The sequence below is a fragment of the Aquarana catesbeiana genome, linkage group LG09 (genome assembly GCF_042186555.1).
Source record: "Aquarana catesbeiana isolate 2022-GZ linkage group LG09, ASM4218655v1, whole genome shotgun sequence".
Lineage (NCBI taxonomy): Eukaryota > Metazoa > Chordata > Amphibia > Anura > Ranidae > Aquarana > Aquarana catesbeiana.
Genome location: NC_133332.1, coordinates 315,079,786 through 315,106,146, shown reverse-complemented (window position 1 = coordinate 315,106,146; position 26,361 = coordinate 315,079,786). Strand labels below are relative to the sequence as shown.

At 44.5% G+C, this 26,361-nt stretch overlaps 1 protein-coding gene across 1 annotated transcript in view; it reads left to right on the top strand.

Moving 5' to 3' along the window:
* Nucleotides 1-26,361, top strand: part of LOC141109035 (protein crumbs homolog 2-like) — a 107,685-nt gene that overhangs the window by 70,006 nt on the left and 11,318 nt on the right. Inside the window, exons 9-14 of the mRNA XM_073600989.1 lie at nucleotides 4,433-5,386; nucleotides 12,235-12,779; nucleotides 14,441-14,606; nucleotides 17,433-18,288; nucleotides 19,585-19,701; nucleotides 22,639-22,759. Of these exons, the coding sequence (XP_073457090.1) occupies nucleotides 4,433-5,386; nucleotides 12,235-12,779; nucleotides 14,441-14,606; nucleotides 17,433-18,288; nucleotides 19,585-19,701; nucleotides 22,639-22,759 (2,759 nt within the window). The remainder of the gene's footprint in view (nucleotides 1-4,432; nucleotides 5,387-12,234; nucleotides 12,780-14,440; nucleotides 14,607-17,432; nucleotides 18,289-19,584; nucleotides 19,702-22,638; nucleotides 22,760-26,361) is intronic.

The following is a 26,361-nucleotide window of genomic DNA, read 5'->3' as shown; positions in this document are numbered from 1 at the left end:
CCACATCCTGCTGGTCTTTAGTGAGACCTGGACACTAGGTTGGAGATTTCTTCCCTGCCAAAGCACTCTCAAATCTCCAAATTCTGGAGCTCAATCCGGGAATACCAAAATCTACAGAAGGCAAGACCTGAAGACTGTGCACCTGGACCCAGACCCTGATGGTCTTCAGGGAGACCTGGACACTGAGTTGGAGATTTCTTCCTCGCCATAGCACCACATAATCTCCAACCTAGTGCCCAGGTTTCCCTGTAGACCATCAGGGTGTGGGTCCAGGTGCACACAGCCCTTATATAATAGGCTCGCCGGCATCTTCTCCCCAGTCGCCAACCAGAGAAAAGATTTTGTCAGAAGAGGCAAGTTAATTCGGTATCTGTAAGGGTTGTGTTCACCTGCACCCACATCCTGCTGGTATTTTGCGAGACCTGGACACTAAGTTGGAGATTTCTCCCCTCCCAAAGCACTTTGAAATCTCCAAACTCCGGAGCCCAATCTGGGAATACCAAAATCTACAGAAGGCAAGACCTGAAGACTGTGCACCTGGACACAGACCTTGACAGTCTTCAGGGAGACCTGGACACTGGGTTGGAGATTTCTTACTTGCCATAGCACCACATAATCTCCAACCTAGTGCCCTAGTTTCCCTGTAGACCAGGGGTAGGCAACCTCTGCCCTCCAGCTGTTTTGAAACTACAAGCCCCATGAGACATTGCAAGACCCTTACAATCACAGGCATGACTCCTAGAGGCATTATGGGATTTGTAGTTTCACCACAGCTGGAGTTCCGAGGTTGCCTAGCCTTGCTTTAGACCATCGGGGTGTAGGTCCAGGTGCACACAGCCCTTATAATAATAGACTCCCCAGAATCTTCTCCCCAGTCGCCAACCGGGGAGAAGATGCTGTCGAGAAGAGGTAAGTTTAGTCTGTATCTGTAAGGGCTGTGTGCACCTGAACCCACACCCTGCTGGTCTTCAGCAAGACCTGGACACTGAGTTGGAGATTTCTTCCCTGCCAAAGCTCCAAACCCCTGAGCCCAGTCGGGGAAAACCAAAATCCAGGGAATGCAGTTAAAACAGTTTTTTCCTCTCGTAATCGATACTCCGGACAACCTTTTTGTCCTTTCTACAACCATTTTCACAGTGGCAGGGCCTTGCACTATCACAGTATATGGAATATAAGAGTTCTGTATGAGCGTCTCAGAGCTTTTGTTCCCTCCAGGTATAAGACCAGCTACTGATTATCTCTAGAACCCCAGTTATTACTCTACTCCGGATAACTCAGAGTTTCATTAAAGTTGGATTAATTTTTTTGTTTGTGTAGAGTTTCTGTATTGCCGGCCTGGATCTGAAGGAAATGTTCCAAACACCGGTGTCAGCGAACTCTCCCCACCCCCCCCCCACCATCCCATGTACATGTCGTAATGAGATTGATACAGTAAACGCAGACCGCGTGTTTTCCGCCTGGCGTGCTTCACTTCCATTGTTTGTTCCGGCTCACAGATCAGTTTAAACCCGGATTCATCTGCCACATGTCATGATTAGCGGATTATTAGGGTAATCTGTACAAGACGGGAGTGTAAAGCCCTTTGCTGAGGGACAGATAGGCTGACAGAGTGGAAAACGAGGACAGAAGAATGTATCATCGCTTAATATCCTTCACCGCCCCGAAGAAATGTCTATTTCCAGTATCCATGATGTAGAAGACCCATTCACTGTGTAGAAGAGGGCCTATTGCATGTCTATTGGGTTACAATAGTGGTGGTCAACTAATGTGGTATAGGGGGCCTCAACTGTGGCCCCTGAAAGCTCAAAGGGCCACATTCAGTATAGGACAGAAGACTGTGAGATGCTTTAACTCTTTCACTGCTGAAGCCACTTTTTTGTGTTTGTTACACCCATTTAAAGAAAAATAATTTTAGGCCCGAAGATGACTTAAAACCCCCCCGAACATTCTTTATTTTCTGAAAGCAGATACCCTAGAAAATAAAATGGTGATAGTTCTAATTTTTATATGTCTCACGATATTAGTGCAATGGCTCATGAAACTCAAAAACACTAACTTTCTGGCAGAGAAGACTAGCGCAATATATTACCCATTTTTGATAAAATATACAAGGTGAGGTTGTGCTGAGGACACCCAACATGCCAAGGCCTAAAATTGCATGCGCCAAACATCAGTAACCCAACATCTTCCATAAATGATGCTTTAGGAGCCCCTACAGGTCCTCAACTTAGAGTTACAGGTTGTATACCAGGGGGTTACACACTGCAGGCTATGACTACTACACGGGGACTGGGATCCTGCGGTGCTGGATAAGCCTAGCCATTCCTTAGTGAAGGGGGGGATTCTGATGTGACAGGGGGACTTGTGGTGTTATGAGGGACTTCTGCTGTTCTAAGGGACATCTGATGTGAAGGGGGGACTTTGGATTTGATAGGGTACTTCTGGTGTTCTGAGGGACTTCTGATGTGAAGGTGGACTTTGGATGTTATGAGGGATTTCTGATGTAAAGTGGGGACTTCTTGTGTGATGAGGGACTTCTAAGATGAAGGGGGAATGCGGATGTGAAGGGGCTTCTGGTGTTATGAGGGACTTCTGGTGTTATTAAGGACTTTGTATATTACGGAGGGACTTCTGGTGTTCTGAGGGACTTCTGATGTGAGGGGGGATTTCAGGTATGATGGGGGACTTCTGATGTTATGAGCAATTTATGATATGAAGGGGGACTTTGGATGTGAAGGGGGACTTTGGATGTGAAGAGGGGGACTTCTGGTGTCATTAGGGACTTCTTATGAAGGGAGGACTTCTGATGTTATGAGGGACTTCTTATGAAGGGATGACTTCTGGTGTTATGAGGGATTTCTTATGAAGGGAGGACTTCTGGTTTTATGAGTGACTTCTGATGTGAAATTGGGACTTCTGGTGTAATTGACTTCTAAAGTGAAGGGGGGACTTCTGGTGTGATGAGGGACTTCTAAGATGAAGGGGGAATGCAGATGTGAAGGGGAGGCCTTCTCATGTTATGAGGGACTTCTGATATGAAGAAGGGACTTCTGGTGCTGACTTTTAATAGGGACACTTATCTGTCCATGGAGCCCACCATGTCGACCCCCCCCCCTCCCCCGAGGCCTATCCGTCCATTGGATCGGGTGCAGGTGCCGCTATTGTAACTAAGGGAAACCAGCAGTGCAGCCTTCCAAACGAGCATGCGCGAGTTGCCTGGCGCTTTCAGAATGGCCCCGTCGTCTCCTGGGACACACAGGTCCCAGAAGGCAGAGGGGGGGGGGGGTGTGAAGGAGGAGGGGCAGAGCCAGAAGAGGAAATAACATACCTCGCAATGGCGAGGCTGGGACAGAAGTTCACCTTTTTACTACTAAGGTAAGAAAAAAAAATTGTATATCCAAAAAAACAAGGGGTGGTCTTTTATTTATTTATTTTATTTATTTAAAGACCAAGTACTAAAGTTGGGTGAAACTCTGCTTTAAGGACTTTGTATATTACGGGGGACTTCTGGTGTTATGAGGAACTTCTGATGTGAAGGGGGACTTCTGTTGTGATAAGGGAATTCTTATGAAGGAGAACTTCTGGTGTTATGAGGGACTTCTGATGTAATGAGGGACTTCTGGTGTAATGAGAAATTTCTGATATGAAGGTGGACTTTGGATGTGAAGGGGGCACTTCTGGTGTCATTAGGGACTTCTGGTGTCATTAGGGACTTCTGGTGTCATTAGGGACTTCTGATGTGAAGGGGGACTTCTGATATGAATGGGGGGACCTCTGGTGTTATGAGGGACTTCTGTTATGATAAGGGACTTCTTATGAAGGAAGAACGTCTGGTATTATGAGTGGCTTCTGATCTAAAGGGGGGATTTTTGGTGTAATAACTCACTTCTGATGTGAAGGGGGGACTTCTGGTGTGATAGGGGACTTCTACAGAAGGGGGGACTTTGATGTGATAAGGGTGCTCTGAGGTGATGAGGGACTTTTGGTGTGAAGGGGGACCTCTGATGTGATGGGGGGGGGTTATGTGAAGGGGAGACGAGGGCCACATTGTATATTTTACAGATATTTGTGGGCAAAAAAAAAAAAAAGATATTTATAAATTAATTAATAGTATTTAAATAAACGAATAAACACACCCCAAGAAATAACTTCACATCCAACCCCCCAACACATCAGAGCCCCCATTCACATCAGAAGTCCCTCGTACTAAAAAGTTTGGAGACCCCTAAACTAGAGGGGATGAGAGGTTTGGAGGTAAATTCGATTCATGACTATACAAACCCTTTAATAAGGGAGAGATCTTTGAGTCTGCTAAGGCCAATATTTCACATAACTCTTCTATGTTGGGTGTAGTTTTTGAAGTTCGTGCTCGCACTTTTTCCCGTACATTTAAAAATTGTGAGTAATTTTTGTTTTCTTTTTCTTTGTTTAGGTGTCTTATGTGCTGTAAATGTTGATGAATGTGAAAACAACCCTTGCCAGAACGGTGCCACTTGTCTGGATGGAGTTGCTGACTATGTCTGTAGATGCCCTCATCCAGGGCTTGATGGTATTACATGGGGTGGTAAAAACTGCTCTGTGGTGCTGCAAGGGTGTTTGAATCACAGTTGCCAAAATGATGCCATGTGTATCCCAACATACAAGCAGGAGGTCCATGATTATACCTGCAAGTGTCAGCCAGGGTTTTATGGAGTGCACTGCTTTGTTGCCACCACCTTTTCTTTCACTTCCAGCGGGTATATTATTTATGATCTAAACGCCTCAAACAGAAGCAAGAGGAGTATTCAAGAAGACAGTGCCCATATGACTGTGAGGTTTAGGACAACTTTACCAAACATGATCCTCCTTTATCGGGGGGATGAAGACAGCTACCTAATGCTTGAGCTTTATAACGGATTGCTACAAGTTTTATTTCAAAACCAGAATTCTTCCTCTCGCCTGGTCATTGAGGAGCACCGAGTCGATGATGGTCATTGGCACGAAGCATGGGTTCGTTTGAATTCTACTCTGGAGCTGATTGTCCATCATGGTGGTTGTACTAATGGTTCTTGTTCCAAAGCTCAAGCCCTTGGCGATGGCCATGATTCTCGACTCCCTGAATCGTTTGCTACGGTGTACATTGGTGGACTTGCTCATGGCTCTCTGCTGAACAACACACTGAGCAGAAAAAACTTCACTGGTTGTATGCAAGATCTCACAATTGACTTGAAGACCTTGCTGCCTCAGAATATAAGGCAAGGAAGCTCCTTTGATATGGAGCTCGGATGTAACAAAACAGATTGGTGTGATCCCAACCCGTGTCATCATCAGTCACCATGCATCGACCTGTGGACCAGATATAAATGTGACTGCGTCAGACCATACACAGGTCCAACCTGCTTGCAAGGTAAGTAAATGACTTGTCTTTATGTCCTATAGTGTATGCTATGCCCTACATTTAAGTAATATAGCTGTCAAAATGTTTATGAGGACTGTGTTTTGCAAATTTCAGGATACAAATAATGCAATATAGAATACATGTATGGTACAGTATGTAAATTTTTTGTCATTCATAAACAGACTCTTGCTAGATGACCAAAATTATGGGGACACCCCTCCAAACTATTGAGTTTAGGTACACAAATCCTACTGGGTTTGTTGTAGAGGAACCCAAGTGACCTACTCAGAGCCCTGACCTCAGTTTTACTGAACACCTTTGGGGTGAATTGGATTGTGAGTCAGGTCTTCTAATCCAACATACCTCACAAAGTGGACATAAAAATTCCTGCAGATACATCCTAAAATCTTGTGGCAAGGCTTCCTAGAATGGTGAAGGCTGTTACCGCTGCAAACGAAGAGGTGGGGGGGGGGCAACTCCATATAAATGCCCATAGTTCTAGCATAGGATATCCAAACTCATAGAGGTGCGGTGTTGAGGTGTCCACAAACGTTTGTGATGTTCGGGCGTCTACAAACGTTTGTGCTGTTCAGGTGTCCACAAATGTTTGTGATGTTCAGGTGTCCACAAACGTTTGTGATGTTCGGGTGTCCACAAATGTTTGTGATGTTCGGGTGTCCACAAACGTTTGTGATGTTCAGGTGTGTCCACAAACGTTTGTGATGTTTAGGGGTGTCAACAAACGTTTGTGATGTTCGGGTGTCCACAAACGTTTGTGCTGTTCAGGTGTCCACAAACGTTTGTGATGTTCAGGTGTGTCCACAAACGTTTGTGATGTCCAGGTGTCCACAAACGTTTGCGATGTTCGGGTGTCCACAAACGTTTGCGATGTTCGGGTGTCCACAAACGTTTGCGATGTCCAGGTGTCCACAAACGTTTGCGATGTTCGGGTGTCCACAAACATTTGCGATGTTCGGGTGTCCACAAACGTTTGCGATGTTCGGGTGTCCACAAACATTTGCGATGTCCAGGTGTCCATAAACGTTTGTGATGTCCGGGTGTCCACAAACGTTTGTGATGTTCGGGTGTCCACAATCGTTTGTGATGTTCAGGTGTCCACAAACGTTTGTGATGTTCAGGTGTCCACAAACGTTTGTGATGTTCAGGTGTCCACAAACGTTTGTGATGTTCAGGTGTCCACAAACATTTGTGATGTTCAGGTGTCCCCAAACATTTGGCCATATAGTGTAATAAAGGCAGTAGGAGCAGGAGTTGGAGAATGGAATAGCTTCTTTCAGTTGCAATACTGTTTGTATATGAGAAAGGAGTATGATTGCTTGGGAGATGAGAGAAGACATTTTATTTTTTTATTTTTTTTAGCTAAATTGGGAATATATAACGATTTCAAGTTGTTGATGATTATTATTAGTATTATTATTATTATTAGTAGTATTATTATTAACCTTTACAGCTAGCAGGAGCCAGCCCTTCAAAGGTTTGTAACGTTGGAGGTGTTAAATGGGCTCCCCAATCATGTGATTGGCTGTCACAGTGATCACATGATCAGGAACACACCCCGCTGGTGGGGACTACCAGCACAAACGAGGGACCCCATCTGTCCCCATATAAGGGGTAGCTTGCAGTTAAAGTGGTCGTAAAGTCAAAAGGTTCTTTTATCTTAATGCATTCTCTGAATTAGGATACAAAACCTTCTGTGTGCAGCAGCTCCCCTCAGCACCCCTAATTACTTACCTGAGCCCATCTTGATCCAGGGACGTTGGAGTGTCTCGGCTGCCCGGGACTCTCCCTCCTCATTGGCTGAGACAGAAGCGTAGCGCCATTGGCTTCCGCAGGTGTTCAAGTCAGTGAGCCAATGAGGAGAGAGGGGGAGGGGCTGAACCGCGGCGCCGTGTCTGAATAGGCACACGGAGCAGCGGCTCGGCTCGGGTGCCCCCATAGCAAGCCGCTTGCTGTGGGGGCACTCGGCAGGAGAGAGACGGGCCAGGAGTGCCAGGGAGGGACCCGAGAAGAGGAGGATCTGGGCTGCTCTGTGCAAAACCATTACATGTTTGTTATTTTTAAAGAAAAAAAACTGAGACTTTAGTATCACTTTCAGTCCCACTGTCATGCTGCAAAATATATGTCGGGGATATGCAATTAGCGGACCTCCAGCTGTTGCAGAACTACAAGTTCCATGAGGCATAGCAAGACTCTAACAGCCACAAACATGACACTCAGAGGCAGAGGCATGATGGGAGTTGTAGTTTTGCAACAGCTGGAGGTCCGCTAATTGAATATCCCTGATATATGCCTACAGCCAGCGTTAAGTACCACTAGCTCCTCGTGACTACACGGATAGTGTTTCTTCAGAATGATCTGTCTTCTGTTTGTGTCTCTGGCCTTGGCAAGAGCATGTTCAGAATTTGTGGACAATATCCATCCACTTTGTTGCTGGTCAATCCTTTTGTTTTTCTTTTCCTTTCCTTTCAACTGTATCCATCCACCTTGTACCTGGTCTACCTTTTCTTCCTTTCCCTTCAGCTGTATCCATCCACATTATTGCTAGTGGTCCTCTTCTCCTTTTTCCTCCAACTGTATCCATGCTGGTCATCCTTTTCATCTTTTCCCTTCAAACTTTATCCATCCTCCTTGTTCCTGGTTGTCGTTTTCATCTTTTCCCTTTAACTGTATCTATCCACCTTGTTCCTGGTCGTCATTTTCTCCTTTTCTCTTCAACTGTATCCATCCAATTTGTTCCTGGTCTTCCTTTTCTTCTTTTTACTTCAACTGTATCCATGCTTTTCATCCTTTTTTTTCTTTTCCTTTTAACTGTATCCATCCACCTTGTTCCTGGTCGTCGTTTTCTTCTATTCTCTTCAGCTGTATCCATCTGCCTTGTTCTTGGTTGTCGTTTGTCTTCTTGTGCCTACAGCTATATCCCTCCACCTTTTTGCTGGTCATCATTTTCTTCTTTTCCCGTCAACTGTCTCCATGCTAGTCATCTTTTTTTTTTTTTCTTTGCCCTTTATCTACATCCATTTACCTTGTTCCTGGTCTACCTTTTTCCTTTTCTCTTTAGCTGCATCCATCCACCGTTAATTGCTGGTTGTCCTTTTATTTTTCCCTACAACTTTTCCAAGCTCAATTGTTTTTACCAGTCATTTTTTTTCTATCAACTGTATCCATGCTGGTCATCCTTTTCATCTTTTCCAGTCAACTGTATACATCCAACTTGTTCCTGGTCGTCCTTTTCTTCTTTTTTCTCTTCAGCTGTGTCCATCCCACCCTATTTCTGTTCGTCCTCCTCTTCTTCTTTTCCTTTTAAACTTTTCCAAAGCATAATTGTCTTTACCAGTGAGCTGGTTTTGGCCCTAAAATGTCCAAAATCAGACAGCTTTAGCCTGGTCATACGGGCTTCAAGTGAAAGGTTGGACTTGGTTTGCTAAGGGTTCCATTTATCGGTTTTCCTTGCCGACCAGAATATTCTTTGAATTTTTCCACAAACGCCAAAGTTCAAAGGCATGAGTGCTTACCCTCCTCAAAGCCACTGTTGTATTTCTGATCTGTGGGGAGCAATTAGCACATCGAGCTAGAATGGAGGTTGGAGTTATGTTTCTTTCCTCGTTTTTCATTTTGTTCTTTTTTGGCTAAACCATCTCTCTCGTGTTTTTTTGGCTAAACCATCTCTCTCGTGTTTTTTTGGCTAAACCATCTCTCTCGTGTTTTTTTGGCTAAACCATCTCTCTCATGTGTTTTGGCTAAACCATCTCTCTCGTATCTTTTGGCTAAACCATCTCTCTCTCGTGTTTTTTTGGCTAAACTATATCTCTCGACCTCCAATAAAATAATTTTACGCTCACTAGCATGGAGCTCAGTTGGCTCAAGCTCATAGGCTGGGGATTTGGCAAATGCACTGTGAATGTGTGCAGCATCCAACTAAAAGCGGAAACTAAACCCATCCATGTTTCCCAAAGCCGTTACATTCAAGGCATGCCATGAATGGCGACTGTTGCAGTTGCTTGTGTGCTCAACTGAACTGTCAAGCCATCAAATGGCTGGTGTTATAACCTTTTACATGTACAGCACCATGGCGATTGTAGATCAGGGTTTACAATGGGAGCTTCCTTGACTGTAAAGGATAGGAGGGTTTAGTTCCACCTTGATGATTTAAAGTTCCACTACAAGCAAGGTCCACTCATTCATTAAACCCCCCCCACTGCAGCATGCCTTGAATGTAACTGTTTTTGGAAACCATTGAATCCATAGGTTTAGTTCAGCTTTAAATAGGGGTGAGCTGGGTGAGGTCCGGGTTTGGCAAAACCCATGGGAAGCTGTCGCGTGTTCACATCCCCGCCAGGCCAACCAGCTGCATTCCCCAACCTGCAACTGCACCTGTGCAAAGGGGAGGGAATGCTGGTGACATCATTGATCTAGTATGGCCTGCATGTGAACATGCATGGGGAATGCCCTAGCCACAGCTGATTTGACAGGCGGCGATGCAATCAAGTGACAGCTTCCCACTGGTTCTGTTGAACTGGGACCGAATCCAGCTCATCCCTAGTCTTAAAATGTAACTGAACTCTGAAAGCTGTGCTAAAAAAAAAAAAAATCAAAGGCACAAAGGGAACAAAATCACTATAGATTCCTGTGGTCTCCCTACTGCGTCGCTGTGTGAAATGCATCTACCTGTACCTGTTTGCCTGTCCTGTGGTGTTATTCAAGTTACGGATTTTACAATAAAGAGATTCATCACTACCTCGGTGTGCAGCCATCCGTTCCTTTTATCCACATTGCACGGCCGGCGAGCCGAGGCCAGCACCCCTGGGAGGAGTCCATTCCGCAGCCTACCTGGTTCCATCACTCACCTGGAGCGGTATTTTCTTTTCCTACTGTTCACTTTATTGACTTACTATTAGAGACAAGCTTGGGCATCCTCTAAACTCATCTCCTGCCAAACTGCCAAACTTTTTTTTAATACAATGAGTATCATTCACAGCTCATTGGAGTCAAAAATAGTGCATGGGTTTGGAGTTCAGCTTGAGATGAGTTTGGAGGACACCCAAGCTCATCTCTACCTACCAACCCTTTATTTTGTACTGAGCCTCTGTATGGAGGCAGCCATCTTGATAAAGGCAGGGCTTTGTTTCCAGCAAGGAGCCTCCGGCAAAGAGAACAATGAGTGGCATAAAAGTGACCTTATCAAATTTCACTCCAAATCTCCTTAAACTAGCAGTCCAAGAAGGCAGAACCTCAGCTCTTGCTCTGCAGATATACAGCTATGAGGCTGTAGGCATTGGAGTGCCTAGGCACCATCACATACCAGGAAGTGCACTATTTTTTAGGGAGGAAATCAAGTCACCTTTTACATTTCCAAGGATCTGCATAGGCACAATTAAAGTGATTGTAAGCCTTTACATAAACCCACTGAAGTGACTGGCCTCAGGTGATACACAGAGATGAAACAAGTCCTTCTATTGTAAGTTTTACCTGTTTATCTAAGGCCCCTCTCCTCTACAGCCATGTAAAACGCACAGATCAAAGTCTATTTCTCATCTCCAGCAGGCAGGGGTTGGAGATCTGATGTCACACACTGCACGGCATAGAGCACAGAGCTGGGTGTAATCCAGGGATTTCCAAAGGTTCTAAATAAAGGGCCAGTTTATTGTCCTTCAAACTTCAAGGGTGGAAATTTTCTGGGCATCCATGGGACAGTAAACATCACCCAATTTGGTAACAGGGTGGAAGAATACTGCTCGATGGTTGGTATCATTGGGCGCAATAGTGCCCAATTGTTGGTGTCCGTACAAGAAATGGTGCTTCATTAGTGATGTTAGTTGGCAGAATAGTGTCTCATATCAGTGGGAGGAATAGTGTTCCAAGGGCCGGATAAAGGCAAGCAAAGTACCACATCTGGCCCCAAGGGCCGCGGTTTGGAGACCACTGGTGTAATCTGAGACCTGAGTGGAGAGAATGGACACACCTCCTTTTTATACAGTCTCATAAGGAAACATGCACAGCTGAGACTGCCAATCGCCTGCTGCATAATGGAGAGGGCAGGCCCATCCCTCAAGATTCTTCTGTTGGCATAGACCAGGGGTCTCCAAACTTTCTAAAGAAAAGACCAGTTTACTGTCCTTCAGACTTTAGGGGGGCTGGACTGTGGACTGTGGGAGTAAACCATGCCTAATCTTTGGTGTTAGGGGGAGAAATAGTTGGTGTCAGTGGGAGGAATAGTGTCCCATCCTTTGGTGTCAGTGGAAGGAATTTTGGCCCATCGTTGTGGTCAGACTGAAGAATAGTGCACCATTGTTGGTGTCAGTGGGAGGAATAGTGTCCCCTCTTTTGTTGTCAGTGGAAGTAATTTTGGCCCATCGTTGAGGTCAGACTGAGGAATAGTGCACCATTGTTGGTGTCAGTGGCAGGAATAATGCCTTTAAGGGCCGGGTAAAGGCAAGCAAAGGGCCACGGTTTGGAGACCACTGGCATAGACATTGAGAAGGGACTTATGTAGGTAGCACAGGAATGAGAGAGCCGACAGAAATCACATTAGGTGCTTTGAGTAGAGGCAAGTGCAAAATGTAAGATATGCTTTGTTCATTTTTCATTTCCGAGATTTACAACCATTTTAATGCTTCTAGATGTTCCGTATAACGTAGCAAATGTTTACTTTTTAAGCTCACTTTAAATTAGCAAAAGTAGCTCCATCCATCTGCCACCTGTTATCATATTTCATCTCTATAAATCCGTAATCTCCTCTTGCCTATGAAAAATAAATAATTTCTCCTTGTAAACAAACAATGATTTTCGATCTCCTCTTCTTCAAGATAATAAAATATTTTATTTTACCTTTTTCATAGAATATACATCTGCTACTTTCTTCCATGAGATGGTGCCCAGCTATGCCAGCTTTGCCATCACCAAGGACATCGGAGATTCATTCAATGTGTCGGCTTTCATCAGGACTCTCAAACCGGACGGCCTTTTGTTGAAGATCGGTAATGGAAGCACGAACAGCCTTACAGCTTACCTGAAATCTGGTTATGTTCATATTACTGCAATGTCAGTAAAAATGGCATCAAGAGAATATGTTAGCAATGGCAAGAGGCACATGATCAGTATATCGGTCAAGGAAGGTCTGGTCTCTGTCAGTGGCCTGAAGAACAAGGAAGACCTGGACCAGCTGCCACCGCTATCACTGTCAGCAGGAGACACGGTTCTTGCTGGGGGAATGCCCCCAGGTGGGAATATTGATCAGTGGGGGGGATATTTCAAAGGATGTTTACAAGATATAAGAATTAATGACAATCGTCTGGAGATGTTCCCAATGGATGATGAAAACTTTGCATCTGTTCCTTCCATCAGCAATGTTACAAAGGATTGTGTTTCCGATGATACATGTAAAGTGAGTATTGATACAATGTAGACGTTTATATATTGTCTATATGTACTTGTTGAGAGTCCTAAGCAGGTGGGTGGTCCTAGAGATGTTAGGATGGAACGCTGTTTACATTTGCCCCCCCACCCCCACCCCCCTTTGCATAACCGCTGGAAGAAAAAAATTGGTTGCGGGGAAAAAAAATTTGAGTATACTACCCATTCCTTAACTTCTGTCCATGGAGCTGAGGTGAGGTGGTGACGTCATCCAATGTAGAGCACTCAAAATCACGCTGAGATGTTCCTAGCACTGGGCTTCGGCTCTTGCTGGATTTGGAGTACTCAGCATTCCCAGGACCTCGTGGGTAGTTGATGTCACCAATTTGGAGGAAAGGCGAGTCCTTCTTTTTTCTATCCTCTAAAGCAGGGGTCTCCAAGATTTCTAAACAAAGGGCCAGTTTTTATTGTTCTTCAGACTTTGAGGGGGCCAGACTATGGCCAGTGTGAGTAGAGAATACCCTGGCGTCAATAAAAGTATACCATACCCCATCATGGGCATTAGTGAGAGGAACAGTGACCTATCATTGGTTTCAGTGGAAGGAATTGTGCCTAATAGTTGGTAGCAGTGGGAGAAATAGTGCCCCATTGTTGGTGACAGTGGGAGGAATAGTACCCCATCATTGGTGTCAGTGGAAGGAATAGTGGCCGATCATTAGTGTCAGTGGAAGGAATAGTGCCCCATCATTGGTATCAGTGGGAAGAATAGTGTCCCATAATTGGTATCAATGGGCGGAAGAGTGCTCCATCATTGGCATCAGTGGGAGAAATAGTGCCCCATTATTGGTGTCAGTGGGAGGAAAAGTGACCCATTATTTGTGTTAGTTGAAGGAATAGTGTCCCATCATTGGTATCAGTGGGAGGAATAGTGCCCCATCATTGGTATCAGTGGGAGGAATAGTGTCCCATCATTGGTATCAGTGGGAGGAATAGTGCTCCATCATTAGTATCAGTGGGAGTAATAGTGCCCCATCATTGGTATCAGTAGGAGGAATAGTGTCCCATCATTGGTATCAGTGGGAGGAATAGTGCCCCATCATTGGTATCAGTAGGAGGAATAGTGCCCCATCATTGGTATCAGTGGGAGGAATAGTATCCCATCATTGGTATCAGTGGGAGCAATAGTGCCCCATCATTGGCATTGGTGACATAGGACTCTTTCATGCCGGTTGCAAACCAAAATGTGCATCTCACTGTCTTTGAACGAATGTACTTTTTCTTAAAGGTGCAAGAGGGCTGCTGAGTTTTGACCTTCCAAGTTCACCCTTCAACATTGGGACATGTGTTTGTTTTGTCTCTACCATGTTTTAGCTCTTTGGGTTTTTTCACTGCGTTGGACCACGTAAATCAGGTTCCTTTGCTGGTGTTGGGTCTTTTAGATATACATGAGATACAAACCCAAACGTTTTGTCTGAAATATTCCTTTGTAGGATCAATCTCACTCAACTGCAAAGTAATAGTATATACACTTATCATGCGCTTATTGCTGTTGCATAATTAGTCAGGTTGAAAAAAGACACAAGTCCATCTAGTTCAACCAATAAAAAGCTGTTGGCTTCTAAAGTTCCATAATTTTTTATAATTTTAGGTTGTATATTCCTCAATATGTTTACCTTTTTTTTTTTTTTTAAGTCTGGCCCTTGCAAGAATGATGGCACTTGTGCTGTGACCTGGAATGAATTCACCTGCACTTGTTCGGCCAACTTTACCGGAGCAACATGTGAAGAGCCTGTGTGGTGCCATCGAAGACCATGTCCAGCAGATAACGTGTGTCAAGACATCCCTGGAGGATACACATGTATGGAACATTCACTATGGTTCTGTGTTGTATCATACATCCTTGTAGTATGTTATTATTTATTACTTGTGGATAGGGATGGGCCAAAGGTTTGGTCCAAACCCTACAGGAGGTTCAGACAGAACTTTGGCTGTTTGGGCAGTCAGACGAAGGTCTGGACTTTTTTTATTCGCCCCCCTGTTTGGAGGGATCTGGAAATCATATATATAATTCTACCGCTTCTTTATATTACCGTTCCCAACTGTCAATAGTTACTAAGGAAGCGGTGGGTGCTAGCACCTGCCGTGCCCCTAGCAACCCCTAACGCCACCATCACCATTGACTTACATAGCCAGAAATCCCCAGCCATGTAAGCAAAGGGGCAGTGATGGCAGTGACATCACTGCCCAAATATGGTCACTGGCCAGTAGTTCTACCGCTTCTATATATGACACCTCCCCACTGTCAATAGTTACTAAGGAAGCAGTGGGTGCTACCACCTGCCATGCCCTTAGCAACCCCTAACGTCACCATTGACTCATGTGGCCAGAAATCCCCAGCCATGTAAGCAAAGGGGCAGTAATGACGATTACATCACTGGCCAGTAATTCTACCGCTTTTATATATGACAGCTCCCCGCTGTCAATAGTTACTAAGGAAGCGGTGGGTGCTAGCACCTGTCGTGCCCCTAGCAACCCCTAACGTCACCATTGACTCACGTGGCCAGAAATCCCCAGCTATGTAAGCAAAGGGGCAGTAATGATGATTACATCACTGCCCAAATATGGTCACTGGCCAGTAATTCTACCTCTTTTATATATGACCGCTACCCACTGTCAATAGTTACTAAGGAAGCAGTGGGTGCTAGCACCCGCCGTGCCCCTAGCAACCCCTAATGTCAACATCACTATTGACTTACATGGCCAGAAATCCCCGTCTATGTAAGCAAAGGGACAGTGATGGCGATGATATCACTGCCCAAATATGGTCACTGGCCAGTAAGTTTACCACTTCTATGTATGTGAGCTCCCCACTGTCAAAACTTACTAGGGAAGCAGTGAGTGTTAGCACCCGCCGTGCCCCTAGCAACCCCCGAACTGCACCATCGCAATTGACTTGCATGGTCAGAAATCCCCGGCCGTGTAAGCCAAGGGGCAGTATTGACGATGACATCACTGCCCACATATGGTCACTGGCCATATTAGGGCAATGACGTTGACCTAATATGGCCATGGCCATATTTGGTCATTGATATCAACACTATCCCTGCCCCTTCCCTTATATGATTTTAGCGAGGAGTTTGGTCGTGAGCGCTGGGTCCATTGAGAATTCGTTTTTTTCTTCTGGCGCTTTCTGCATATTACAGAGATGCGTACTTTTCACGGGCATGATTAGTGCACCCCACAGGCATGTTATTTGAAGGAATTGGTCATTTCTAATGTTTCACCTTAAGCATTTAAATGTACATTTAATGTACTAACCCACCCAGCGGATCCAGCATTGTCCTGCTGTGATCCACTTTTTTTTTCTACACACACACACACACACACACACACACACAGACACACAGACACACACACACACTCGGTCCTGCATCTTCTTCGGTGAGATCATTGAGAAGCTGCCGGCTCTTCTTGGTTTAGCCGGCAGCCTCTCGATGACATGCCGCCTGGCCCCTCCCCCCTCCTTTCTCAATGGAGGATTATTCCTCCTGGGATATGTGCACAGCGGGCAGACTACACATTATTCGCCTAGGCAAATGACGTGCATTGGGGGGGGGGCAAGGATTTTCAAAAAAGAAAAAAAAAGCCCACTTTGCACAGTGGAGGGGAGGAGGGGTTGAAGCAGGGCCAGGGCAAGGAGTGGGCAAGAGAGGCAGCTGCTCTGGGCACTGTGGTATCATGTGAGATGGGGGGTACCACAAGGATATTGGGGGGGGGATTTGTGTTGGAAGGGGGGATTTGGGGGGTGGCAGGGGTATTGCTCTAGGAGGGCAAATTGGGGGGGGGAGTGCTAAGAGTGATGATTTATGGGGATTTGTGTTGGTAGGGGGATGAGGGGAAGAAGATTTGTGCTGGGTGGGGGGGAATTTGTGCTACGAGGGGAACATTTGAAGTTGGGTAGAGAAGATGTGTACTAGGAGGGGAAATTGTAGCGGTAGAGGACTTGTGCTAGGAGGGGTGATTTTTTTTTTTTGGGTGAGGGATTTGGGGAATGGGGGGGCAAAGATTTGTGCTGAGAGGGGGGATTTTAGCAGGAGGGCAGATTTGTACTTGGAGGAGGAATTTATGCTGAAGAGTAAGCGTGCAGATTAGTGCTCAGTGTTTCTGTGGGGGGATTTTTTCTGACACATATTGCTCATACACCTTGGAAGGGGTGGGGGGTGGCAGTTTGGCATGTTCCCCCTGGGCTCTAAATGACCTTGCCCCGACACTGGGTGGAGGGGAGGCAACATCCCACTAAGGGTGAAGATCTGCTCTAAGGAATAGCTTATGCAGATATCTTCACCTTTATACCCCTAATGGTCAGTCTATGTATGAGATCTACTCTGAGGTCCCCTTATGTCATATATGTTGAATTTGAAGGCCTAGTCAACATAGTCTTTGAAGATCAGAACTCTATGTTCTTCTATCCCAATGCTTCCATTGATTTCAATGGTGTTGTACGTCTGAACCTCTTTAACATTTGCCAAACTCCCCTTGAACGGAACTCAGGGCAGTTTAGCTCATCCCTACTTAAGGAATAGCTTTTGCAGATTTCTACCCCTTTCTACCCCTAATGGTCCGTATATGCTGTGTATGAGATACACACTGAGGTCTCCTGACGTCATGTATGTTGTATTTGTAGGCCTAGTCAACGCAACCTTTGAAGAACAGAACTCGGTGGTCTTCACTTCCAACATTTCATCGGATATACAGCTTACATCAGTGTCACTGGATTTCAGAACCAGAGATGAGAATGCTGTTCTGCTCCAGGCCTCCAAAGATTCGGACCACATTTCCATCATCATTCATGACGGCCAACTGCATGTCAATATACAAAGTGGAAACAGTGTGGAGAGAGTCATTTATAATGGTGAAATAAAGGTCTCTGATGCTTTGTGGCACAGGGTTCTGGTAAAGATGAAGGACTCTACAAATGTGCCTCCTCAATGGATAATACATTTCGACAACGAAGATATTACGACTCTGGGAAGCGCTGGTAGTCTGAGCTTCCTGACTGAAGACGTGCCCATTGTCCTGGCTGAGAATTACACTGGATGCCTCGGACAAGTTTCTATAGGAGGTTTTTACATTCCATTTGCAGACCAGAAGTTTCCTCAGCACTTTGCTAGGAAAAGCCAAGATTCGCCAACCTTGGGTTGTAGAGGAGCTGATGTTTGTTCGGGGGCTCAATGCCACCATGGTGGAACATGTCAGGATGACTTTAATTTATTTAGCTGTGCATGCCCGGAAGGGTGGGAAGGACCACAATGTGAAGTAAATATCGATGACTGCAAATCCGAGCCTTGCGTTCATGGCCTGTGCATGGACCTGGAGGCCAGTTATCGATGTGACTGCTTCCTCGGGTACACTGGTAAGAACTGTGAGACCAACGTGGATGACTGCCAACAACATCAGTGTCTGAATGGAGGGACCTGCTTAGATGGCTTGAATAACTACACCTGCCGATGCCCAGCTACCTATATCGGAGATTACTGCCAGTAAGTATATTTCCTGGTGGTCCTTGTATCTTACAATACTTCCATAAATCTCACAACAGTTGCCTTCTAAATACCCGTAAAAAAGCTACTTATTCAAACTATGGGGGTTGATTTACCAAAACTGGAGAATCCAAAATCTGGTGCAGCTCTGCATAGAAACCAATCAGATTCCAGTTACTATTGCCAAAGCTTAACCCGTTAAGGACCGCCCGCGCAGATATACTGTGGCAGGGCGGCCCCCCCTGCGTGAAATCGCATACCTGTACGTGATTTTGTGCACTGGGTCTGGGGCACGTGCGCCCCTGGCGACCCGCTGGGATTGGACACAGCAGGAGCCAATCGGCAGGAGCCAACGCCAAGTCCGCCAGGACACGCCAATGGTTCTGAAGAGAGGCAGAATGGCGGTCTGCCTATGTAAACAAGGCAGACCGCCGTTCTGTGAGAGGGGGAAGATGGAGATCTTGTGTTCCTGCTGAGCAGGAACATCAATCTCTGTCTTCCCCCAGTCAAAGCACCTCCCCCACACAGTTGGAAAGCACTCCCTAGGAGCCCATTTAACCCTTTGATTGCCCCTGGTGTTAACCCCTCCCCTGCCAGTGTCATTAGTACAGTGGCAGTGCATTTTTTTATTTAGCACTGATCACTGTATTAGTGTCACTGGTCCCCCAAAAAGTGTCAGTTAGTGTCAGATTTGTCCACCGCAATGTCGCAGTCCCGCTAAAAAAAAAAAAAAATCGCTGATCGCCACCATTACTAGTGAAAAGTTAAAAAATAAGAATTAAATGAATATACCCCATAGTTTGTAGACGCGATAACTTTTACGCAAACCAATCAATATACGTTTATTGAGATTTTTTTATTCTCTAGGGTGTCTGAAGAAAAAAAAAAAAAAAAATATATATATATATATATATATATATATATATATATATATATATATATATATATATATATAAATAAAATGTTTGGGGTTTCTAAGTAATTTTCTAGCAAAAAAAAAAAAAAAAATTTTAACTTGTAAACACCAAGTCTGAAAAATAGGCCTGGTCCTTACACTAGTTAAAGTAAAACAGTGCCGTATCGCATAAAATGCCCTTGTCATTAAGGGGGGAAACTTTCCGGGTGGTTAATTAGAACAAGCTGAAGTTAGAAGCTGATTGGCTACCATGCACAGCTACACCAGATTCTGCGCTCTTCAGTTTTAATAAATCAAACCCCCCAATGTGGATCACTTTGGGATTTATGTTGTTTTGTATCACACACAATGCACTTCTCTATATACTTCTCTCCCATCAGGTGGCCTTACCCCCCAGCACGGTGCGGTATTAACGTAACATGTCTTAATGGAGGCAAATGTAGAGGTGGAATCTGGGGAGCCAACTGTACCTGCCCGCTGGGCTTCAAAGGGAAAAGGTAAATACACGCTTATCGCTCTCCTAAGAGCCGCCGGGGTAAGTCAACACAACCGGTGCTTCGTATCTTGCATGAAAGCGTTCTCCAATGATCTGCTCCTTAATGTATATCTAAACCCAAAACAAGAATGTAATATAGACTGCAACTTGCAAGTCCTTAGATGTGGTGGCTGCATTCGTTTTTGTTTTTTTTTTATTTAATTAATTAATTATTTTTTTATTTCAGGCTTTTCTTCCTTAATTGTAATACACAGGTGCATGTCAAAAAATGTGAATATTATTATTATTATACACGATTTATTGATATATTATATATATATATATATATATATATATATATATATATATATATATATATAATATATATATTATATATATATAATATATATATATATATATATATATATATATATATATATATATATATATATATTATATTATATTATATTTTTATATATATTATTTTTTATATATATATATCATCAAAAAGTTAATTTTTTTTTCCAGTAATTCAATTAAAAAAGTGAAACTCATATATTTTATATAGATGTTGCACACAGAGTGATATATTTCAAGCATTTCTTTCTTTTAATTTTGATGATTATGGCTTACAGCGACTGACACCCCCAAAATTCAGTATCTCAGAAAATTAGAATATTACAGAAGACCAATAAAAAAATAAATACATTTAAAAAAAAAAAGGATTTTTAATACAGAAATGTTGGCTTAGTGAAAAGTATGTCCATGTACAGTATATTATGCACTAAATACTTGGTCGGGGCTCCTTTTGCGTGAATTACGGCATCAATGCGGCATGGCATGGAGGTGATCAGCCTGGGGCTCTGCTGAGGTGTTATGGAAACCCAGGTTGCTTTGATAGCGGCCTTCAGATCATCCTAATTGTTGGGTTTGGTGTCTCTTATCTTCCTCTTGGCAATACCCCACAGATTCTCTATGGGGTTAAGGTCAGGCGAGTTTTGCTGGCCAATCAAGCACAGTGATACCATGATCATGTGACCAGGTATTGGTAGTTTTGGCAGTGTGGGAGGTGCCAAGTCCTGCTGGAAAATGAAATCAGCATCTCCATAAAGCTGGTCAGCAGAGTGAAGCATGAAATGCTCTAGAATTTCCTGGTAGAAGGCTACACTGACTTTGGACTTGATAAAACACAGTGGACCAACACCAGTAGATGACATGGCTCCCCAAATCATCACTGACTGTGGAAAAGTTTGCATTTCATTTGGAATTCAAGGTCCCAGAGTCTGGAGGAAGAGCGGAGAGGCACAGAATCCAAGTTACATGAGGTCCAGTTTGAAGTTTCCACAGTCAGTGATGATTTGGAGAGCCATGTCATCTGCTGGTGTTGGTCCATCAAGTCCAAAGTCAGCGCAGCCCTCAACCAGATACCAACCATAATTTTCCGCGTTTCAACTCAAGATAAGTCTTCATCAGGGGTAAGCAATGAGGTAGAAACCCAATGATGTATAGTAAAAGAATGGGTGCACATACAAGGACCTTTGATTTGTCTGCCTGGCTGTGATGTGATGCTGCTCCCTGAGGATCCCTATGTGCTTTTCATACATTGGCACCTGGTGATTTGTTCCTCCTTGTTTAAGAGTGTGGCAGTGTTTGGCACCCCTTGCATCATATCAGGTTTACATCTATGGGTCTTCCATGGATGTGCACCGATTCTTTTACTATACAACATTGGGTTTCTGCTTCATTGCTTAACCCCCGATGAAGACTCTTTATGAGTTGAAATGCGTTGGGATCCAACACCATTGACAGATTGATATTGAAGATATCGCCATGTGGTGACATATAGATATGTTATATATACCCTTGGTGAAATTATGATTGCGATATTTTACCTTTTGTCTAAATTCTTTTTTATCTGTATTCAATAAAAATATATATTTTTTAAAATTCTGTTGTTTTGGGATTATAGGTCGCTCAAAAGAGGCCTGGGTAGTTTGTTGAGCCTATATAAAGTGGGGAAAATAATGATTTGATCCCCTGCAGATTGTGTAAGTTTGCCCACTTACAAAGAAATGAAGGGTCTATCATTGTTATCATAGGTGTAGTTTATATGATAGAGACAGAATATCAACCAAAAATCCAGAAAAAAACACATGATACAAATGTTATAAACGGAGTTCAGTGAGTAAAATAAGTATTTGATCCCCAAGCAAAACATGACTTGGTAGTTGGTGGAGAAACCCTTGTTGGCGAGCACAGAGGTCAGACGTTTCTTGTAGTTGGTGACCAGGTTTGCACATATCTCAGGAGGGATTTTGGTCCACTCTTCTTTACAGATCTTCTCTGAATCCTTAAGGTTTCTTGGCTGTTGCTTGGCAACTCGAAGTTTCAGCTCCCTTCGTAAATTTTCTATAGAATTAAGGTCTGGAGACTGACTAGGCCACTCAATGCCCTTAGTGTGCTTCTTCTTGAGCCACTCCTTTTGTTACCTGGGCGGTATGTTTTGGGTCATTGTCATGCTGGAAGACCCATCCACGACCCATCTTCAGTGTTCTGGCTTGAGGGATGAAGGTTCTCATCCAAGATTTTACAATACATGGCCCCATCCATTGGCCCCTCAATGCGGCAAAGTCGGCCTGTACCTTTTAGCAGAGAAACAGCTCAGAAGGATCATGTTTCCACCTCCATGCTTGACTGTAGGGATGGCGCATTCAAAAACCATTTATCATTTTCCTTCCACTTCACAATTATGTGACACTTTGTGTTGGTCTATCCACATAAAATCCCAATAAAATACATTTACGTTTTTGGTTGTAAGATGAAAAAATGTGGAAAATTTCAAGGGGTATGAACACTTTTTCAAGGCACTGTATGGACGTGGTCGGGTGAGAGCAATAAGGTTATGAACTGCTATGTTTGGAGATCTAACCATTACAATGTGATGTTTATGGCCTCCTAGGTGTGAAATTAATATCGATGACTGCGAGCCAAACCCGTGTCTTAATGGTGGATCTTGCCAAGACTCTGTCAACAACTTCAAATGCATCTGCAACTCAAGCTTCAGTGGGGTCCGTTGTGAGGTAAGTGATGTCCTACCTACGAGCATGACACTGACCTCCACAATTCCAATACTCCACTCGTCAAATAAGCGCTTCACCACGCAACCGAGAGGTCACCTCAGTCGCAGCTCTCTATAACCTGCGTTCTTTCATTGCTGTTGCTTTTGGAATCTGCATGCTTGTTAAGTGACTGTTAACAATCTGTTTGCATGTTCTTTGTAACAAAGTATTTATCTGATTTATGTGCAACTGTTTAAAAAAAAACAATCGTTATGTCGTTGGATCTAATTTTGTATTTATGGGAGTTCAAAGAACAATAACACCCCTTGTACTTTCCCAACTAACAAGGACATGGTAGATACAAAATAACAATGATTACGGAATTTCAACTCTTCTCAGCTTCCTGAATGAAAAAAAAAAAAAATGTTGGTGCACGCTGGGGACCTGAATATCGAGATGATGGGGCTTGGAATCCAAATTTTTCAGATGTAGCCGTCTATCCCGAGTTAGCTAAAGAATGTAGAAAGGATGAGAGTGTCACCAATTTAATATGAGTCCAGTAAGTCTTTATTGCACGACAAAAGTTTAAAAGAGACCTTTAATACGATTTAGGGGCTAAAAACTCCTTCATCAAGAAAGACATGTGATATGTGACGAAACGCGTTGAGTCAGTGATGTCACACACAATACCGGGAAGTGGAAGGAAAAGCCAGGTAGGCAGAGGTGATGTCAATGTGCCGTCTCTTAAGGGGCAATACTATATATTTTAAAGCGATTGAGTTATGATACGAGCACGATGATGGCTTCTTGACTTCTTCTGAGCTACAGGGAGGGGAAAAAGTATTTGATCCCCTACTGATTTTGTGCGTTCGCCCACTGACAAAGAAACGATCAGTCTACAATTTTAATGGTCGGTTTATTTTTCCAGTGAGAGACAAAATAACAACAAAAATATCCAGAAAAACGCTTTTCAAAAAAGTTATAAATTGATGTGCATTTTAATGAGTGAAATAAGTATTTGACCCCTTCGCAAAACATGACTTAGTACTTTGGTGGCCAAAACCCTTGTTGGCAATCGCAGAGGTCAGACGTTTCTTGGAGTTGGCCACCAGGTTTGCACACATCTCAGGAGGGATTTTGTCCCACTCCTCTTTGCAGATCCTCTCTAAGTCATTAAGGTTTCCAGGCTGACGTTTGGTAACCCGAACCTTCAGCTCCCGCCACATATTTTCTATGGGTTTAAGGTCTGGAGACTGGCTAGGCCACTCCAGGACCTTTATGTGCTTCTTCTTGAACCACTCTCTTGTTGTCTTGGCCGTGTGTTTTGGGTCATTGTCATGCTGGAAGACCCATCCACGACCCATTTTCAATGCCCTGGCTGAGGGAAGGAGGTTCTCACCCAAGATTTTGACGGTACATGGCCCCGTCCATTGTCCCTTTTGATGCGGTGAAGTTGTCCTGTCCTGAAAAACCCCCCAAAGCATAATGTTTCCACCTCCATGTATGACGGTGGGGATGGTGTTCTTGGGGTCAAAGGCAGCATTCCTCCACCAAACACGGAGAGTTGAGTTGATGCCAAAGAGCTCGATTTTGGTCTCATCTGACCAACACTTTCACCCAGTTCTCCTCTGAACCATTCAGATGTTCATTAGCAAACTTCAGACAGACCTGTACATGTGCTTTCTTGATCAGGGGGACCTTGCGGGCGCTGCAGGATTTCAGTCCTTCACGGCGTAGTGTGTTACCAACTGTTTTCTTGGTGACTATGGTCCCAGCTGCCTTAAGGTCATTGACAAGATTCTCCCGTGTAGTTCTGGGCTGATTCCTCACCGTTCTCATGATCATTGAAACTCCACGAGGTGAGATGTTGCATGGAGCCCCAGACCGAGGGAGATTGACAGTTATTTTGTGTTTCTCCCATTTGCGAATAATCCCACCAACTGTTGTCACCCTCTCACCAAGCTGCTTGGCGATGGTCTTGTAGCCCATTCCAGCCTTGTGTAGGTCTACAATCCTGTCCCTGACATCCTTGGACAGCTCTTTGGTCTTGGCCATGGTGGAGAGATCGGAATCCGATTGATTGCTTCTATGGACAGGTGTCTTTTATACAGGGAACAAGCTGAGATTAGGAGCACTCCCTTTAAGGGAGTGCTCCTAATCTCAGCTCGTTACCTGTATAGAAGACACCTGGGAGCCATAAATCTTGCTGATTGATAGGGGATCAAATACTTATTCCACTCATTAAAATGCAAATCAATTTATAACTTTTTTGAAATGCGTTTTTTCTGTATATTTTTGTTGTTATTCTATCTCTCACCATTATAATAAACTGACCATTAAAATAATAGACTGATCGTTTTTCTGCCGGTGGGCAAACGTACAAAATTAGCAGCCAATCAAATACTTATTTCCCCCCTCACTGTATATGTATATATGGTGCATGAAAAAGGTCCGCCTTTTATCTGAACAAACGCAAACAGAGCGTCGTAAAGAAAGTCATACGCTTGGGTGGGCATACACATGTATATAATATACGTGTGTGTATATATCCCCAGAGAGCCCCCCCTTAAATCAGGGTCCCCAGAGAGCCCCCCCTTAAATCAGGGTCCCCAGAGAGCCTTCTCCTTAAATCAGGGTCCCCAGAGAGCCTTCTCCTTAAATCAGGGTCCCCAGAGAGCCCCCCCTTAAATCAGGGTCCCCAGAGAGCCTTCTCCTTAAATCAGGGTCCCCAGAGAGCCTCCCCCTTAAATCAGGGTCCCCAGAGAGCCCCCCACTTACATCAGGGTCCCCAGAGAGCCCCCCACTTACATTAGGGTTACCAGAGAGCCCCCCCCACTTAAATCAGGGTCCCCAGAGAGCCCCCCACTTACATCAGGGTCCCCAGAGAGCCCCCCACTTACATTAGGGTTACCAGAGAGCCTTCCCCTTAAATCAGGGTCCCCAGAGAGCCTCCCCCTTAAATCAGCATCCCCAGAGAGCCCCCCCCTTAAATCAGGGTCCCCAGAGAGCCTCCTCATTAAATTGGGGTCCCCAGAGAGCCCCCCACTTACATCAGGGTCCCCAGAGAGCTTCCCCTCCCTATGGGGACCCCTGCAGAGACTCGGAACTATGGGCCCCAGATTCGGGGGGCAATAGCCCCAAAAGCCACCCCCTAATGACGCCACTGATTACATCACAGAGGAGCACAATTCATTTTGCGATTTTTTTTTTTTTAAACTTTATTTAACCACATCCAGACCACCCCATAGCAAATTGACTGCTACAGGGCGGCCCTATGTGAACAAGGCAGAGTTCTGTTCTGACAGGGGGGGGGGGGGGGGGGGGGGGGGATGGATTTTTGGGAATAAAATCCATCACTTCCCCTAGTAAAAGCAGCGCACACAGTAAACACAAACACTGCCACGGCTGCTCAGCCTGTTGCGGAACTACAAGTCCCATGAGGCAATGCAAAGCTGACAGTTAAAAGCATGACTCCCAAGGGCAGAGGCATGATGGGACTTGTAGTTTCACAACAGCTGGAAGGGCCACAGGTTGAGCACCCCATGGACTAGGCACACAGTTAACCTGTTGAGCGCCCTAGACGTTTAACCCCCCCTTCCCAGCCAGTGTCTTTAGTACAGTGA